General features: G+C 29.8%; 1 protein-coding gene across 4 annotated transcripts; it reads right to left on the bottom strand.

The window, feature by feature from the left end:
- Positions 1 to 3,931: 3,931 nt before the first annotated feature.
- Positions 3,932 to 20,747, bottom strand: LOC148303809 (uncharacterized). Of its 4 annotated transcripts, none has more exons than XM_088269335.1 (4): positions 20,582 to 20,744; positions 14,784 to 16,201; positions 12,189 to 12,245; positions 3,932 to 5,048 (listed from the first exon to the last, which is right to left on the bottom strand). In XM_088269335.1, the coding sequence occupies exons 2-4, from the start codon at positions 16,199 to 16,201 to the stop codon at positions 4,850 to 4,852; spliced, it is 1,674 nt and encodes a 557-aa protein (XP_088125461.1). In that variant the 5' UTR covers positions 20,582 to 20,744; the 3' UTR covers positions 3,932 to 4,849. The 4 variants fall into 4 exon arrangements, with proteins under 4 accessions (XP_088125461.1, XP_088125463.1, XP_088125462.1 ...); XM_088269338.1 differs by having other exon boundaries at positions 4,995 to 5,071; positions 12,185 to 12,245; positions 20,582 to 20,747; XM_088269337.1 differs by lacking the exon at positions 12,189 to 12,245 and having other exon boundaries at positions 3,932 to 5,071; positions 20,582 to 20,747.
- Between the last annotated feature and the right edge of the window lie 211 nt (positions 20,748 to 20,958).

Here is a 20,958-nt window from a genome sequence, read left to right as displayed (position 1 = left end):
CATTAAATTTAATGTTTGAATGCAGTATAAAACCTAAGGGAGTACTAAGGGAGTACCTAAACGCGAAATGGAATATTTGCATAGCTTATTTCTCTCCGCGAGCAATTATTTGAAAATAAACAAAACATTAAATTTAATGTTTGAATGCAGTATAAAACCTAAGGGAGTACCTAAACGCGAAATGGAATATTTGCATAGCTTATTTCTCTCCGCGAGCAATTATTTGAAAATAAACAAAACATTAAATTTAATGTTTGAATGCAGTATAAAACCTAAGGGAGTACCTAAACGCGAAATGGAATATTTGCATAGCTTATTTCTCTCCGCGAGCAATTATTTGAAAATAAACAAAACATTAAATTTAATGTTTGAATGCAGTATAAAACCTAAGGGAGTACCTAAACGCGAAATGGAATATTTGCATAGCTTATTTCTCTCCGCGAGCAATTATTTGAAAATAAACAAAACATTAAATTTAATGTTTGAATGCAGTATAAAACCTAAGGGAGTACCTAAACGCGAAATGGAATATTTGCATAGCTTATTTCTCTCCGCGAGCAATTATTTGAAAATAAACAAATTTAATGTTTGAATGCAGTATATAACCTAAGGGAGTACCTAAACGCGAAATGGAATATTTGCATAGCTTATTTCTCTCCGCGAGCAATTATTTGAAAATAAACAAAACATTAAATTTATGGTTAAATAGATAAATAAAATAAACCAAATAACTTAATTTACAAAATATTTGATCAAATTATGTATAAGCTAAAATAATAAAATGAAAAGGATATTATCTGGCGTTTCTCATGTATGTGATTATAATCCAGGATTCCGACTTCACATACAAATGAAAAATAGTTTCTGCTCAATAAAAAGCTTCTTAATCTCAGCAATAGATGTCAAGCAACAGTGAAAATTCTAGAGATTCAAGTACCTACAATGTTTCGAAATTGGATCATATATATAGAATTTCCAAGAATTTGAGTAGTGTGGTTGTCAATCATGGGTAGAATTGGTGAATGTTACACGTATGTAATACTTAAACCAGCCTATGACGGTCACAAGCCCCGTTAATGTCCAGACTTCCATATTCTTCTTTATCTGTGTAGAGATGTCAAAAAATAATTTGAAAAATTTCATTGATTAACGTTTTATGTTTTTCAAATCAAATGCTAAGCATTGGCAAATTGTTCAAAATTCAATCACAAACAATTGGAAAGAATGATAGGAAACGAAGATATGAGGAAGAGAAATATGTTGCAAACGCCCAGACCAATTGAAAACTAATCTTTCTTGAATCCATCCACCTTCAATTGATAGGAATTGAACCCTCCACGCCAATTTCGCAGTCGAGCGCCTACCCAACTACGTAACGGCGTACGCCGAATGTTGCTGCAGAATACTATCAATAAGTCAGTACTTTAATTTAAATTTCCCTCTCACTTAATGATATAAGATCTAAATTTGTGTCCTAACAATAGTTTAATGTTTACAAATGTTTGCGTTATATGTAAGTTGTAATTATTTTATAAACCTAAATTTCACAAAGCAAATTTGTTTAATTTATTGTTGAATTATGATTTAAATGAAGATTAGTGTTAAATTTTTGTAAATGAAGGTACAAATTGAATAATATTTAAAAAAAAGAACTTTCATTACATTTTTGTAATTATTCGACTTTTGTAATTTTATAACTTTGTTCTCAAAATAAATTAAAATTCATATGTTATTAATTTGAGAACTGAAATAATTTAATTTGAAATAACGTAATCATTTTCTATAAATACTTTCTATAAATACTTGAAGTATTAAATCTAGATCTTCACCTAATTGCTTTGATTTTCGAATTGAAATTGGCTTTTGGCTTATCATGGGATTTTCTTATTGAATACTTTTTTAATGTTAAAAAAATCAAGTTATTAAAACTTTTGACGTTAGTTAGATGGTATTTACATAAGACTTTTTTTATGAAAAAATTAATGAAAATAATCCACAAAATGTATTTACTATATATTTTTACGGAGGTTTGTTAAAAACGCACAAAAAAATGTCATTTGAAAATGCTTCAGAAAATTAACTCAAACAATTTGTCACAGGAGTTTTTCAATTGATTTTTCAATTTAAACAAAAAAACAAAAATACGGTATTATAAAAATACGGTTATGTATGAGAAAATTAACATGCCTTTTTGTACATGTTTTAATGTATAATTTTGTAACACAATATATATATATATATATATATATAAGTAAACGAAAAAAATAATAATGTCTCACAAAAAAACGTTTTTCAATTATTATTTACGAGTAATTATTTGCGTTTTTTTTTAAGAAGTTACGAAACTATTACTAAAAAGTAAACATTCTGTAGAAATACGTTTTTAAAAATCATTTTTAGAGTCAAAGAGGTTTATAAAAAAAACTATGATACTGCCATTGTTGACAGTTTTATAATTATAAAAGTATTTTGTCAAAAGACCGGGGATTTTGATAGTATCTCTCTGTTTTCTGAGTTTTTTTTAGTTTAAACACAATGAATGACTGTGTCGACATCCACGCACGCAAAAATACTATAATTGCTATTTAGGTCGTGTATTTCGCCATCCGATTGTATGGGTGCCCATATATAATTATGGTTTATGGTAGGATGTGACGTTTATTATGATTCACCAATACTTGATGTGGCGAAATTTGTAGAGTTGCAAAACAGAAGGAAAATTATGTACACAATTTTTAAGCTTTTTTAAATACTCGTTTTCTTTAACAATTATTCTTCTTCTTATTATTATTATAGTCCTTGCGGCCTGTTTTTCAGAGGGATTAGCCTCCTGCGACGTCGATTCCCAGCTATCGACTCATCTCTTTGGTGGTCTGCCCGGGTTGTCTTTTACCATGGGGTTGGCCGTACAGTGCGATTTTAGGGGAGTCTGGATGGTTCCATTCTCCTCACATGCGCATACCATTGTCTCCTTCGTTGCCTTCCCTACCTAACGACATCTTCGATATCGCATATTTCCCTGATCCTGGGATTTCTGATTCCATCTCGAAGACTATTGCCTGTTACGCTTCTTAAAGTCTTCATTTCTGACACTCTAAGCGCGTTTTTTGTGGCGGCGGTGTCTGCTCTACTTTCGATTCCATACGTCATGATGGGTCGGACACAAGTTGTGTAGATCTTGATTTTGCTGCCGATCTTCATCTCAGGGTTGTTCCATTATTTTTAACAATTATTCATTATTTTTATTTTAATAACTAAATTGTACAATAAAATTTGTATTTGAAGCACAAACTTTAAATTTTATAATTTAAATATAACTTTGTCTTTGTATACTATTATAGTATTAATCTGTCTTGATAAAGCAGAGGTTAGCTTCGAAACCGGTAGATATTATAATTAAGTTATAATAAAATATTTATAGTGATTTTAAATTAATGTTACATTTTAATTAAAAATTGTATCACTTGTCTGATGATGTCATTAATGAAACCCAATCACTGGTTAAGTAAAATAAATGAGAAAAAAACTGCTTACACTGTGCTTTATTTTTATTTATATAATGAAGTTCCATTGAGGCATGCGAGTAAAAAACACATACATGATTTTCTAAAATACTATTTTGTTCATCCTGTTTTTCTCATCAATACTATTTAAAAAATCCATATTTCTTTTATAGAACCACATATGTACTTTTTTATGTGTTATTTTATAAATATATCCTTGTACAATAAGTCTATGAAAAAGAAATGTCTATAAAAATACTAGGGAAATATTTAAGCGGCATTTAATCGAAACGATTTAACAAAATATAAAAAATGCATTTCATGGACATTAGTTATGATTTACAGTAAAATCATCATTGTTATCATCATTAATCTTATTTGATACAAAAAAGACGAGTATTAAATACAAAAATATCTTTATTATTATTCGTTACAAGAAGTGAAATCACAAAAATACACTACGCAATTATAAAACACAGAAAATCAATTAAGTATAAATACAAATTTGAAGGACAATTTAAATCTTTGGTACAAATTTATTTGAAATACTTATTTGTCTCTTCTCCTGTACATTTAACATTGCATATTTTAATATAAATATGATTCCTCATTATGTGTATATAAAAACATAAGTTTTCTATTTTGGGGTGTCAACAATTATACGTAAATGTAAATAAACAAATGCTAAGCGATTACAAAACAGAAGATCAACCTACTAATATTTTTAAAGATAAATTTCAATATAATGTTCTAAAAATAGTAATTATATCATCAATTAGAGGGTTAAGTTCTGTTTTGTTCATTTAAGAAATACATGCATACATTTCTGCTTTTACTTTTTTGATTATTAACTAAGTAGTACTTAAAAAAAGGGAATTAAAAATTAGCTTAGGGATAAATGTATTGTTTAACACGTATACATAAAAAAACATCATTTAAAGAAGTGAAAAAGGTGGTCAATCGATTCCAAAATGAGATCGAGAGTTACGATTATAATATTTAATATTAAATCTTCCCAACTCAAACATTTTGAAGAAAGGAGGTATAATTTTTAAATAATGTAAAAAAAATATAAAAAAGTATTTTAATGTTCATGGAAATTTTTTATGTGGCAATTTTTTTAAAACTTGAAACTAATGTATGTTTTGCGAATTTTATCAGCTCTTAGTAGGATGCACAGATTAAAATACGACGAGATAATGTCCATTGAACCCTTTCCCTAATAATACGACTCAAATTAGGTTGACAGTTTTGAGGGTGTGTATGGTAGCTGTTTAAGATGATTCAAAAGAAAAAGTGATACTTCATCTATAAACGTTAAAATTTAACTCAGTTGCAAAGTATATTTATGAATCTTTTTTTTCGGGGATTGGAGTAGTTTCATCATTTTTCTGCTCCCCTTGGTCCTTGTTTTGGTTGTGATCTTGGCTATCTTCCGGGGTCCTGTCATTCATCGCGGGAGTTGATTTTTCAGCTGAGGGGCGGTCGTAGAGGTAGTCTGGTCGAAGAGGGGGAGCGGGTCTTCTCCACCCACTGCCTGGATTGCTACGAGGGCAGAAAGAAGATTACTGCAGTTAGTTATGATGTTTTCAATCAGGCAGATGAAGAAATTGGTAAAATTTTGCAGATATACAACAAGTATTTACATCATATTTGAAGTGAAAAATATCCATTTTTAATTGATGTATTACTTAGTAAATACCACTTTTTCTTAAAATCTACTGTGACACGTGTTTCGATGCATTCCGTATCATTTTCAAACACCGTATTTTACCACAAAGTGACTGCCGAATCAATTATTGAAAAAATGAAAAATACCCTTTTGAACGTAGATTAATCGTCACACGAAAACAACTATAGAAAATGAATGCTGGAAGTTTAAATATAAAAATAAAACACTTACTTTAGATGTTTTCATCAACAAGTTAAAATCATCAGGTTATTCGACAAGGTCCAAATTAATAAATTTTTGAATTTCAAAATCATATTTATAATTTTTTTTAAAGAACAGATTTTTTTATTATTACTTTAAATTTTAAAGAAAAACCTTATATTCAATTTTTGAATTTAATACTATGGGAGCCATTTCCGAATTCAAACGCTGTCCATTAAAATTAGTTCCAGTTATTCCTTTTTGACATTGTAGCTTTTGCAGCAATCTAACAATATTAATTTTCAGCAATAATTTAGTACTAAAGGATATTAATCGTTGAAATTTAGCTTAAATAAAGGGAATCGGCTATTTTTATCATTTCAAACATACATATTTTCCCCCAATATGTATAGACTGACATACATGCTTATTGTTTATTAATATGGCAATTAATTTTCCCCATTTTGCGGGAATTTGTTCAAAATAAATCGTTTACCCAATACGCAGTCCTTTGTACTGAGCCAATTAAATTCATTCAAGGATATTATTAATGACGTCGATATTTCGAGATTTTAAATATACATCCTCACAATCATATTTTACATTATTATTACGGGCCGTTTTAGACGTACTAACAAATTATTAATTGGCCAGCGTATTGGGTTAATAACAGGGATGAAATACTTCTATTATGATAATTATTTTATTGTTTTGAAAAAACAAGCTTTCCCGCTTATTTTTATTTCGTCTTGTATCTCGTTTTGTAAAAAAATACCACAAAGTAAATGTTATTTATATAATAAAGTAACAACTATGTATTTTAAAAAGATTAAAAAATACGTTATTTACAAAATCTGGTGTAAATCAAATAGTTTTCATTTTTTTATAAATATAAAGGTATTGTGAGTGCAAAAAATTAAAAGAAGAAACAAAATCGTAGTTTATCATCAGAGGCAAGGTAAAAACACCAATAAAACATTTTCATTCAGAATTGACCTATGTTTTTCATCCTGCGGAATCGGATAGTCTGGACCACAAGATATAGCTAGTACAGTAGCCCGTAAGAAGAAATCTATCCTTAAAAAAAATAATTATATCAAAAACTTGTAAAAAGTGATTTTTACTATGTAAAAGTTGACATAAAAAAAACTTTTATTTTATTTTATACGTGTTGCTAGTTGAATTTGAAACGCATTACAATTTGAACTGAAAATATTTGGCGCGATATTTAGAATACAGTTATGAAAATGAAATTGTTTCCTGTAAAACTTTCAGCGGTTATCACTGGAATATATTACATTTTATTGTAATGCAGTTTTGAAATACCAAAAATTTGTGGATTTAAATGTTTTTATTGGAAACATAATATTTGAGATACAATCCTTTTACAAAACGGACAAAGAATATTATATTACTCGTACAATAAAAAACGTTTTTCACTGGTAAGTACTTTTGTAAATCATATTTAAATCAAAACCAAATGTTGCACTTGCTGCCTTACGGTGTTTGAAAATTATGTGGAACGTTAAATTAGATTGGATAGATTTTACCGCAAAGTGACTGCCGAAATCGTTAATGAAATAAAATACCGTCATTGTGAAAATATATCATGAAAAAATATTATCATTAAATTGGTCATTTTTACTTTTACCTAAATTATATATTATAGTTTCCATTTCACCGTAGTACAAGGGAAATAAATGGGAACGTATTATTTTGAGGCATGCTCGCTATGCTATTTCGTCATAAAAATAACAATTTGAATAATCATAATATCCGGTCGATGTATTTATTTCATTTCACCAGTTGAATTGCGTAGGTTGTCACGGTGAGGGAATCTATTGAAATATTCAATTATTTTATCCAATACTAATATAGTCGTATATTCAACGGACGCTGGGTAAAATACCGTTTTTCGATACATAACGGTAAAAATTTCACAAATTCGTTGACATGTCATTTATTTTGCATCCGCCTATTGTGAGAACGCGATTTATCATACCTACTAGAGGATATTGAATGTTTCGAGGACGTAATAAGCGACGTCATGAGGTCAAATATAATAATTAAACGAATTAAAGAAAAATACAACATTTGGAATATATCCAAATACTTATTCACAAATTAGGATTATCTCCAATTTGGAGATAATCCAAATTTATTAATCCTAAAACGTTATTTTTGGACATCTCAACATATGTAGGTGAAGAAGAATATGGAAGCCTAGGTGTTTACGGGGCATGTGACCTACGTATCATAGTTTGGATAAAATATCAATTTACACTAGTGAAAAATTATTAAAACTATTTTACCCGTGATTGATACACGCTTCCATAATCTTCTTTATCTGTGAGAGATGTCAAAAAAATTGTAAAAACAACTCCTTAGTGGAGAAAACCCAGATTTGTGAACAAGTATTTGGACATACTCAAAATGTTGTGAATTAAAATAAACTATGTATTGATTTTGCATTGACTTTAACACAAGACGACGATTTTCATTTCAAATTTTAATACTTATTTAAAAACATTTATTTAAAGACTACTAGTTCTGAGAACTACATATGATCAACAGGTGAAAATACAAACCGTTTGTATTTTCCGTATGTAGTTTGTATTATCACCTGTCACTTCGTAACTGAATTTATAACCAAACTCTTATAGTCTAAACGCAGACAAGTTAAAATAACTACAATATTATCCTCTTAGAAACATGATGCTTACAAAGATAGGTACAAAATAATGCCCATAACTGAATAATGAAACTTTTTCTTTTATTTCACTTAAATATAAAAATAAAATACTTTTGTGAGACCACTTTTGAGTTCATTTATGACTAGCCTCGAGAACAACACAAGTGTTCATAATTTTATGTATTTTCTTATAAACGAGATCAACTAGTTCTTAAAATCAGTCGTATTTACGTGAATATACTTTTGATATACTATAAATATACTATAAATGTAGTAAAATAAGTGTTTTATTAAAAAAATATACATATCATTTAATTCTACAAATTTAATAACAAATCAATAAATTATGTAATGTATTTTAAATGTTTAAAATATTATGGAATATAAAAATAGCATGTGAGTTGTTGTAAAACATGAATTTTCAAAGCAACTCACTCTAAAATAATTAAAGACTGCCTTTGGATTTTCAAACTAAAACCAAAAGATAATAATAAATATGACTTAATCGAAAATATAATGAGGTCTCAGAATGAAAGAACTCAAATTGAAAGTCAAATAAGATAAGAAAGTAATTTGAAATTAAACTGGCTAAGCCGTATTTTTTCTAAGAAGTATAAATTATTTGGATACATTTTCTTCGAAATATAATTTTACAAACAAGAGAAAACGGCTTAAATTTTTTACGCTTAGTCATAATTGAAAATTGTTTTGAAGTATAAGAAATTCATACAATTTTTTTCGTATAAAATTATTTATGTAATACGTTCTAAGAACTAATATTTCTGAAGGAGAATTCCTTGATTAGTTTTTGTTATAATAATCTTTCGGAAAATATTTTGGGATTTAGCAGGAGGAATATTTTGTGTAGATGTAATATCACACAAAGAAGATAATTGAAAACAAGGATCCATTTTTATAATATAACTCTTCAATTTATAGTAAAGTAAACCCTCGATATAACGGACCTATATTTAACGAATTTCGGATATTATGGACAAAAAATCAGGAAAAATGTACAAAAAATAAATAAAAGGATCTGTTTATATTACATGCTCTGAAAAGTGCAGCCGCATTTAAACAATTTTTAGCGGCCATGATAATCAAGGATGCAAGGAAGCAAACAAAACTTGATTCTTTTTTCAAAGCAACTGAAACCGAAATTAAGTGCGTCGATATCAAACAGCGACATCACTTCACGACGAGTGTCCTAAGACAATAAATATAATTTTATTCACTTTATAAAATAAAATAAAACTTTGTTTTAACCACTTTTTATTGATACACTTTAACCGGTTTCGACAAGAACCTTGTCATCCTCAGGGTTTATGTAATAATTCTAAAACGTTGAAATACTCAAAGTTAGGTTATAGTTAATTACCCTTCCCTTACGATACCAAAAACTTCCACGTAAGAAATGTTACATTTAAGTTTTGTACTGGTACTTATTGGTGGAACAGCATTTTATATAATAAAATAAAAAACTCAGTATGTAGTACACAGTATGTATGCACAAAGTATCTGCAAGAATCATTCAAGAAAATAATTTTATTTGTGTTTTGTGTTATTTATGTATATCTAAATACAGTATTCATATTTTGAAATTACTTTTTGAATACCTTTTTTATTTTTATTTTTTAACTGACTTTCGGCATCCTTAACAGACACCCTCTGCCTCTAATTAGTCCGTTATATCAAAGTTTTACTTTACATTTAAATTGGGTTAAAATGATTACATTTGAAGGATAATAAGATTAAATATTAAATAACTTCAAATTACAGTCATAGAGGTTTTCTGATCAAGCTAATGAAGATAATTTGATACAAACTTATAATTCAATTTGTACTGTAATGGAGCTTAATACAAAGTTATAAAACTATCCAACAAAAGGCGTTCCAGCTGTTGTAAGGATTTATAATTAAGCTCGCACCGGGCTCCAAAATACCCCATCCAAGAGAATAAAAACAAATGAAATTGCGTCCTGGATATCGTAATTCCCAGTGATTGCTGATAATTTGGTGTAAGGGTTCCAAAAGGGTCCGAAAATACTGAAAACACAATCTAGGCGCAGGTCGTCGGCAGAATCAAAAAGGGTCGTAAATAGAGTAATCATTGATATCGAGAGAATTTATAGGACACTGGATGCTGATAAGAGCTCCGCACATACATATATTAGAAAACACTTAAGGTGGGCTTATTTCAAATCGACGAGTTTTATCTAAGAAAGAAACGCTGTTTTTAAGATAAACGTTTGTTCTTTCGAGCATGTAGCTCACTCCTTTCAAGAACGTCATAAATCAAAAATCGTCAATTTTCAGTTGTGCATGTTTTCGGAATGCCCTGAAAATATACTATATCCCAGCAAAAGCGCCATATTTTTAACTTAGTATTTACCCGCTACGGGGCAGAAAATGTTGTTTTTGCATTTTGAAGAAAATGTATTGTATAATTATTTTTTATAAATATACAAAAAAAAAAATTCAAATGGAGAAAAAACCTTCAGGTTTTACCTAAAAAGATCTGTTGCACAGTTAAAAGTTCAATGAGTGGCTTGATATTTATTTTTAATAGATTGTATTATATTTTTAAACTTTAAAAACGTTCTTGAAAGGAGTGAGCGATGTGTCAGCATTCGAGTAATATCTTAGAGAATTTCAAGAATATTTTCATTATGGTTGAAATACGATTGGAAAAAAACTTCATTTGTAAAACCATCACAAGTACGCTAGATTAAAAACATATCTCTTGAAATATAAAAGGTTTATGTGAACGGAAAAAGAAAGGATTAAATGAATATTTGTATTTTTTTTCCTCTTACACTTTTTGCACTCTGCTTATAAATGCAAGGTCATGCTACGGGTAAGGGATTCTTGCACTTTTGCTATAGTGCTTTCCAGTATGCGTTATGTGGGAGTATATTTTTTTCATTAAAAGCATTGTTAACATTGAGCTTTGGTAATAAAATACCTTCCTTATCATTTATTGTTCACTTTGTGTAATGCCACTTAAAAACACTACTTCATGACTACCGGTTTCGGAATAACTATTTCATCATCAAGTTAATTGTAGTCTACATTTGACCTGATGATCGAATGGTTATTCAGAAACCAGTAGTCATGTAGAGGTGGTATTAAAAAATGTTAACGATGAATGTTAAGGGAAATATTTTTACTAAAAAACTATAATGATATGAGTTTTAACACAATTAATGGTACCACCTTAAAACTTATTAAAAACATATTTTAAATTATAAAATTAAACATGCTATTGAAAATATAGTAGGGTATATTAAAAGTACTATCAATCTAAAGCGCAGTGAAAAACAACTTTTTTTATTTCCTGAAGCGCGTATTCTGAAATGGCATTAGACTGAAAAGAAATTTCAGTTTCTGAATGTTTCATGAAAGGAACAAACGGTAGTCAATTCAATGCTGAAAGCCTACAACAAAATTCTGCTCCTGAATTTACATTCAATGTAAAATGTGAATTTGTTTAACAACTCGAAGGGCGGTCGCGTCATTTATCTTGTGTCACTTTGCTCCAGATCGAGGGGTGACAAACATCAACCAACTAAAAATTAGGATGCGAGAAAATTCGTTGATTGGTCGAACAATCGCATGGTAACAAAAACCCTCCTAAGTACAATAATAAAAATGGTGGTTATAATAGAGCTAATTTAAGATAATTATTAAACATCTTTTTAAATTCTCTATAAGTAAAAATAAAAGATCATCGAAAATTAAAGTAATCTCGAGTTTAACGTGTAGTGTACCATATATTGTGTCTAGTAAGTTTGTTAATATTGAACATATTGTTGATATCGTTGAAAGAACTTTAATTATTTGTTATTTCTGTCATTATGTAAAAACAATTAAAAAAATAGATTTATCAATTTTTATTATAATGCAATTCTTCTTATATAGGTATCCATTCCATCAGTATTGATATGAATTCGCACATTTTTGAAGTCTAATATTATTACAAGTTTTTGAGATAGTGTTTTTAAAACATTTTTTAATAAACTCGTGTTTACCCTAAAAAATCTATGTAAAGTAAACGTGTTAGTTTTTTTAAATTAAATTTTACTCAATCAATACAAATAAAAACTTTCAAAATACCTACATGTTTCTATCACCTTCTGCAACATCGGTCTTCAATCCAGTACTGGATGAAGGTCTTCTAAGGGTTTTTTTAAGCATTAATATATTTCTTAAAAATGTTATGTATTCAATAAATATTTATAAAGTTTTAAAATAAAATAAAAATAAAATAACATAATTGGTTGATTAATATAACCTTTCAGTTTTCTTATTTTAAAAAAAATTCAATTAAATTTCAAAAATAAAGTGCTATAGGTAGTGGAGGTAGATCAATCATGATCATCAAATCGATCATGTCATTCGCCATGTTATCCATGATTTCATGACTGTGTTACGTGAGAAAGTAACGCATGATTAATAAAAAAAAACAAATTAAGTTTTTTCAAATGTACCCTCGGTACGTTAAATCTCGGTGAGAACACATTATTGTAAATCAAAATTAAACATCCGTGTACGGTATTTTTGTAAAAGTTAAATTATTTTATACTCTCTCTTTAAAATAAATATAGTAAGAAATGTTCTTACGAATTTTAAATGCCTACATATATTTCTGCCTTATAAAAGACTACAATACATATGGTGTTTATAGAAGTAGTGAATCTTTAAAAAGTTACGAATAATAATGTGTTATCTATTTCAAAGAAAATATATATTTTTTCACAGATTTTAAATAACTTTTCGGTGAAAATAGTTTTATTGGTATTCATGACACAAAAACAATAATAAATTTAAAGAGAAAAAAATAAGGCATTCAGAAAATGAGAGCATTGAATCTGAACAACCCTTGTCGCCAAAGGGGTGTATGGCTCTGTGCTACACCCATGTTCAATGTTACCATCGTGTGACATGCCAACCTGCGGTCTGTAACATTTTTGGATACACCACTGGTTATGTCGAAAGGGGCATGTTTCCCAAACATACAAGCGGAACTTCCCAAACATAACACTAGATTTTTTTGTTAATAAAATTCATGATTGTATGAAACTTTTGATGAAAATATTCAAAATATTTTTTTTTTCAAATAAAATTAACTAGGCGAAAAATCCAGGGGGTACAAAAAATCATATAAAATAAAAAAATAGTTTTCTTATAGAACTTTAAAAAAAAAATTATACCTCCGTAGCATTGTGGTTAAGACGTTTGCCTACCATGCTAGAGATCCCGGGTTTGATTCCCGGGGTGTCAAAATAAATCATTGATTTCTGGAATCACTGATCTGAGCTGATATATGAAGCGCAAGACTGATTGCATTCAATGTATACAAAAACTATCCTATTGAATAATTAAAATGAAGAGTAAAGAAATTTTTCTATAATGAAAGTTAATTTAATCACAGAACAATTTTTAATTTGTCTGCAGCTGAATTGTAAACAAGTCATCATAACAGAAGTTGGAAAGTATATTATAAAAGTACATACTTTAATCTTTGCTACTTTAGTATGTCTTATGGAATATATTTTTTTATATCATGATAATGATTCTAAATAAGTCGATTTAAAAAATACCAATTTTTTTCATTTAAAATTTTGCTTTTGTATTCTACATCACTAATCTACACTTGAGTAATGTTTCAAAATTGGTCCTCTCACCCTTTAACTAATCCGGTAAATGTCACTGCTAATTATTCTAGGCGGACTATAGCGTACGAAAACTGTTCGGAGCAGTTAATATCATTAACATCCCTTATACATGCAGCCGCCTTGAGAGAAATATAGCGAGAGGTAGCGAAATAATACGCTAACTCTAATTTTATTAATTTACCAATAAAGTATGTTTAAAGCTCGGGAAATTGCAAGTACCGTACTGGCCCGAAGTAATAAATTATAATTAGTTACTGCAGAAAATTAATATCGAACACTTTATGAAGAAGGTAATATTAATAGTGATAAAGTATGACCCGATACTTAAAATAAAACCATAAACAACACAGTGGATGGAACTGCTCAATAAATTTGATTAAGATTTTCATGTTTTTATTTAACTTTTTCGGTAAAATTTGGTTTTAATATCATAGAACAATTAAGATTGTAGTGTCTAAGATATTTCTAAAATCCTAAGGGAGTAACTTCGTTTAAAAATTAAAGTAGAATTAAAGAAGTTACTACGTTCGCAAAGTATGATAAAATTATACAAGTTATATTGTCTCTTAAATATAAAAAAATGTGGATATACATCGTCTACAAAATATAGTAAAATAAAAGAAGTTACAACGTCTATTAAATAAAGCAACAATGAAAGTAACGAAGTCTATAAAACATAATAGAATAATAGGAGTAACATCATATAGATTAATGAATTATATATTTAGAATAATGAATGTTACAATATCTACCAAATATGACATTAAAATGGAAGTTACAAGGTCTACAAAATATGATAAAAATAATAAAAGTTTTACCATCTTCAAAAAAAATGTAAAATGGGAGTTTTATTGTCTTCAAAATAAAATCGAATAAAAGGAGCTACAACGTCTACAAAATATAATAGAACGATTGGGTTACAATGTCCACAAAACATAAAAGGACGTTAGATATTACGAAGTCTAGTTTGAGGTTAGAAAATTATAAAACAAAACAAAAAGAGAATTTTATAATTGATTATGTATTTTTCAACTCACCGTTGATCACTCCAGCCACCACTTCCTGCTACTGCACCCGCGTACCAGGTACCCCCACCTCCAGTATCGCCCCTACTGCCGCCGTAGTTCCAGCTTGAAGCGTAACCCTTATCTGAATCTCCTCCCCATGTCGATGTCGCACCAACGTCTGGTCTCCCAGACGCGAAATAGTATCCCCTTCCGCCTTTGTCGAACCCAGAAGTCCCTCTGTATGTCTCATCCCAAGGTCTGAAACTCCCCTTAGAGTATCTGTCATCTACCGGCCGGTTGTCGTAACCGTACCGGTCATCGTTCCTGTCATCGGGTATATAAGGCCTAGCAGTATCATAACCACCTTGTCTGTTGCCATAGCGATCGTAAGACTGCCATCCACCACGGTCTCGATCACGGGGTCTGTCTCTTTCTGGTGGATAATAAGGTCTTCTTTCGTACCTTTCATCTTCATAAGCGGGAGCTCTATCATACCGCTCATCAGGGTAGTAGGGTCTTCGATCGTAACGATCGTCATACGCAGGTCTTCTTCTTTCATATGGATCGTCGCGTAAAGGAGGGCGGCGATTATCGTAACCATTTCCTCTATCATCATAGGGATCATAATTGCTTGGTCTGTATCGATCTCTGTCTCTATTTCTATCGTAATCTCTATCCTGATCTCTGTCTCGGTCTTTATCCCTATCCCTGTCCCTGTCTCTGTCTCTATCTCTATCCCTGTCATCGTAACGATCTCTATTTCCACCTCCTCTTCTATCTTCTTCGGGTCTACTATCATGTCGGTTGTCAAATTTTGTATCAGGCTTAGACCACCGTTTATCATCTACTCCATCGCCACTCTTATTTCTATCGCTTCCTGAAGGTCTCCCATAACCAGAATTTCTGTCATCGTTTTTATTGATTCCTTTATCGTCATGTTTATTATAACCTTTATCGTCGTATCTATTATATCCCTTGTCATCGTGTCTGGTATCCGTTTTTTTATCGTCATTTTTGTTATATCCTCTGTCATCGTGTCTATTGCTGTCTCTATCCCTCTCATTATTGCGATTACCATATCCCCTATCCCTGTCCCTATCACGATCGTTAGGTCGAGGTCCATATCTGTCATTTTCTGGATACCTATCTCTATCGTATCTGTCTCTATCATTTCTATCAGAAAATCGATCGTCGGCGCGACGCGGTGGCCAGTCATCACACCTACCGCAGTTGGGGTTACTCGCTCGTGAGTTTCTCTGCACAGATGACTGACCTCCCGCATACCTAGTTATCTGAAGTTCGTTGCTTTTAGGGTTTTGAAATAAAGAAGGTGGTGCTGGCGTTGTTGTGGATAGTAGTGGTACCGGTATAAATGTGTTAGCCCATACAAAATCTCCCAAAACCAGCAAAATCACTAGGATTTGGTGTCGAAATTTTTGTTCCTTCATCTGAAAAAATAATAAAAAATTCAATCTGTGTTAATGCAAACATTTGCATGCATTGAAAATGAACAACTTTCAACGAAAGTCTACGTTAAAATACATAAATAGTACGATCGAGCGAATTTCTATGGCGTTCAATATTGCTATTGGAAAACGTTTACTTGGAGCGTATTCTCCATTTTCCTTTATATGAGGAAAACGTAAACTTTTCTACTACCTCGAAAATGAATGGACTCGTAATTAGCAAACAAAACCCGGAAAATGAACGCCAGCGAGTTTAGTGCTAACTGGAAATACTGCAATAAAGTTTAGGCATAAAATAATAAATAAACTTATGTTCGACGAGTGATGAAACTTTAACAAGAGCATAAGCTATGTTTTTCTCTAAGTGGGTATAAAAAAAGCGTCAAAATAATTTATAAATTCATATTTGTAGTGATTCATCTATGACTTTCAACTTGTGATCTGCCGGGCTTGAATATGTATTCCGTTTTTTTTACTACTTATAAACTAAAACGTCTTGAATATCAATAAAAAGTAATGCAAGGATAATACAACATTAAAAGCCAAGTCTTCCGTCAAAATTGCAAAATTTGTGAAGGGTTTAACTGCAGAAATAGTTTGGAAAAACCTGATATACTGTATTGACTTAATATATTTAAATTTTAAGTAAAGTGTGTTGAAAGCAACTTAAGTATTTACCAATATCGAAAAATGAAAAAAAATCTCCATTCCGTTAAGACATTATGAACTTCATTCCAAATTGATAAATATTTTTCAAACTGTCTTCAAACAGCTTAGAAACGGAATTTTAATTTTACCTATATTCTATTGTATATATATATATATATATATATATATATATATATATATATATATATATATATATATATATATATATATATATATATATATATATATATATATAAACAATTTTTGGTAATACTTCAGTAACTCCATCAATAAATTATTGTAGGTTTGATCTCCAAACCCTCAATAAACTTTGTTTAATGCATGATCTTTCAGTACTACAGCGACAACTTACAAATTATACCATATTAAATTACATATTTTCCTACCGGTGAAATAAGAATAATGTAAGATGGCAGGTGCATATCTATAACGGTAAGACATAAATACAAAGTTGAGAAAAAATACTGAAATATTGAGGGTTAGATACAATATTTATAAACAATGATTTATTTACAACATTTTGAGTTAGTCCAAATACTTGTTCATAAAAGCTGGATTATCTCCAATTATGTTTATGAGTTATTTTCATATCAAAGATGAAGAAAAATATGGAAGTCTGGGCATTTACGGGGCTAAATGCTCAGACTTCCATATTCTTTTTCATCTTGGATGAGATGTCGAAAAATAACAATGATTTATACAAAGTCAGAATATTGGTTAATAAATAAAGAAACTGTCAAAAGTATAAAAAAACGAGATATTCATTTTTTTAGTTACCTAGATATTTAAATCCCACCTATATAAAAAAAGGTGTTAGTTCTATTTCCAATTAAATGTTTCAACAGATGGGGATTTCTACTTGCATGTATTTTTTTTCTTTGTCACATAAGATGAATAAATGTTTCAAAATAAAGGTAATGATAGACTGTGTAGAATAGTGAATGTTTCGAGTAGGTATATAAAGTTATCACTCAATGAATGGTTTTAATTCCTGAAAATGTCCCGACTTCCGTAAACCCCTAATAATATTTATTATAATGTATCGAGTGTTTAAGCGAGAATTATTATAATGTTAAGAGGAGGGGTGATCACCTTTCCTTCATGTGTTAACGATCAAGATAACACTGCGTTTATATGATGTAGTGCCCTATGCACCATTAGGGTACGGATAAGGGTATTAAAAAAAATAATGTATCGAGGTCAATCCTCGAGTAATGTAAAATTTAACATAAGAGAAATGTGTACTTTCTCGTTTCATTAATTTTCATTTAAGCCACAAGAGCCACAGCCACGCGTGGCCGGGTATAGCTAGTACTTAGTAATATTGGATAAAATACTTAATTTAAGTATCAAACTTAATATTACGCCGCTTCCCCATAGTGGTAAGCAAATTGAATAGAACGCAATATTAATCTGTCAATGTTATCAATCATCGCCTCTTCCACTTCTAATTTTATCGATTGTGTTTATCTGAGTAAACATTTTATTCATACAAATAAACTGACAGAAATAAAAGTAATTCGTCCCTCATGAATTTATTGAAGCAAAAAACTAGAAGTGGTTCTGATGATTTTCTCGACGAATCGAAATGGTATTATTTTATTGACGCGTATTTTAAAAGTAACGTCGGCGTCGGAGGAATATTAATGGGGGCCAACTGCACCAATGGCTGTCGACAGAATGGGAGGAGAGTACGTGAGAAAGGAGGTTTATTATTATTTGGATTCGAAATGGAATGCATTTGCATGCCAGAGCCGATTTACCAAAAATGGTTTCCGAATCATAAACCGATCTTACAAGCTTTTCTTGATGTTTGAAATCCTGAAATTTCAACGATTTTATGTTAATATGACTGTAAATGACAAAGCTATGAGAATATCGTAGTCGTACAGGAGAAAGTGACCAACTAATAAAACGTAAAATGTTCAGGAGGCCCCATTTAAGTCAGTTTTGCTTGGCAAGAAAATAAACATCAATGTAGTTAGTCATTTTCAACAAATCAATATATTATACTTTACAAGTTTAAAATCCTTTGGGATTTTTTCAGGGCAATATCAAGCTAGTAAGATGTCAAATAGTAATGACCACGGTTTTATAAAAAATGCACTTGGTCACTTTCTCCTGTATTACTACGATATATTGGCTGAAATTTTTTAAATGACTTAGACACTGTTATCAAAAAATATATTTATGAATATGCATATAAATTAGTGTATACTTATATCGACTCCTATACCATTTAACCGTTGGCGATGAAAGTAACAAGGGTGTGCATGCCAAATACAACAATAAAATGCCAAAAATAATAAATAATAAGAAAAAAATATCATCTCAATCGGGTAATTGAAAAAAAGGAAAAATTACCCATAAGTAACATCTCTTGCATTATATAAGTATTATTTTCCAACTAGTATCACCCATACACAGACAAATGTTGGTTTTCGGTATGTTTAAAAAAAATATATTCGTAAGATAGATTTAAATATATTAATTAAGACGGGGATCTTAAAAGTACTATCTTACTAGATTGATGATTGGCAAATTTAAGAAACTGATTAATGAGTTAAGAAAGGAAGAAAAAAACATCAATCATTGGGGCGGAGGTTGGTAAGAATCACAAACAGAAGATAATGAAAATGTAGAAAAAAGAAAATGAATCGACGAAAGAGTTGGAAAAGTAACCTTTATTTTCAATTATTCAGAATTAAGTTTTGCTACATTATTACGAAAATATTTATGAGGCGTTGATATTTAAAATTGGCATAAAACATTCATTTATATTTCGCCTTGTAATTAGGATCCATATTTTTATTGCTACAAAGTACTAAAAAAATAATATTAAAAAAAAAACATTTAATATCTGAATTGAAAAAGTCAGACCATAAAAATTCAATTTAAAATTGCCATAAAATATTCATTATTATTTCGCTTCGTAATAAGAATGCATATTTTTATTGCAACGCAGTAGTAAAAAATAATGCAAAAATGTAATATCTGAATCTTAAAAGTCTGTGAATGAATTTTCATTTAAGAATAGCCCTAAAATATTTAGAAACAATTCACCGCGAATTAAAAATGCATATTTTTAAAGTCTGAATCTGATCATTAAAGAGTGTGATTTTTTTTATAAGGCCTGAAAGTTTTTGATTTAATATGAAATTATGTTATTACTTTTTATTTTTGTGAATTTCGGACTACATATGTTAGAAAACTGTTAATCAAAATATTTTTTCATGTAAATATATTTCTTAGTTTTTTTTGTCTTTAATGTAGTTTTAATTGTATGATTTGGATTTTTTAGTTTTTTTTCTATTTATTTGAATTTTTCTTCAAGTTTGACGTTTAACCTAGTTCTGTTTTATTTATGTTTTAATGTTTCTAATGATTATGTTCTAGTTACTTTTACTGTTTTGCAAGTTTACCTTTTTCTCATTTTTTTCTACAATAAATATCTGTCACATCAATTTCTTAAAGTAAGTTAGCTATCTAAATCTAATAGCATTTTTTAATGTAAATATTACATCCATTAACATGTTAAGGTTTTTAATACATATCTATTTTTTATCTTTTAAGGTTTTTTAAAAATGTATTGAGAATATTCTAAACGTAGCTTTATACAATATTTAAATAAATATAGCAACATGTTTTTGAGCAATGTATGAGTATTTTAAATTAATTAATATGTCGTAATACCTTTAAGTTATTCCAAAAAACACTTATTCACGTTTTATTTTCCACCATTTTTGCACTAAATCAAACGTCTAAAGATGATGACAACCATTTTCCACACAACACATTTTTCATACACGAAAGTTTTTCATAAAAAGAGTCTAGAATATGTATCGAAATTCGATTTGAAACACCAGGAGAACACGATGTAAGCTGTCGGGATTCTTGGCCGGATGCGCGGTCTGCCTACCGGTGTCTGCCCAACTAATGTACACCCACACCACCTCCTCGCGTTTATATGGCTCTGGTAGATTTATTCTCTCGGGCCATTGTTTTATTTATCCCCCCGTGATAATTAGGTCCGTCGGATGACCGGCGATAGAGGTGAGTACTACCTAACA

Source organism: Brachycentrus maculatus, unplaced genomic scaffold (assembly GCF_059751285.1).
Source record: "Brachycentrus maculatus isolate JH-2025_06_01 unplaced genomic scaffold, ASM5975128v1 h1tg000345l, whole genome shotgun sequence".
In the NCBI taxonomy this organism is placed as follows: domain Eukaryota; kingdom Metazoa; phylum Arthropoda; class Insecta; order Trichoptera; family Brachycentridae; genus Brachycentrus; species Brachycentrus maculatus.
The sequence above is the reverse complement of the archived record's forward strand: the minus strand, read 5'-3'. Positions and strand labels throughout refer to the sequence as shown.

Bases quoted from the DNA above. Each gene is read 5' to 3' on its own strand.
- LOC148303809 (XM_088269335.1), bottom strand. From the start codon at position 16,201: ATGAAGGAACAAAAATTTCGACACCAAATCCTAGTGATTTTGCTGGTT. The intron at 12,246-14,783 runs GTGAGTTGAAAA...AAAAACCCTTAG, and splicing joins GGTGGCTGGAGTGATCAACG to AAGACCTTCATCCAGTACTG. The intron at 5,049-12,188 runs GTAGGTATTTTG...CTGCCCTCGTAG, and splicing joins GCAGAAGGTGATAGAAACAT to CAATCCAGGCAGTGGGTGGA.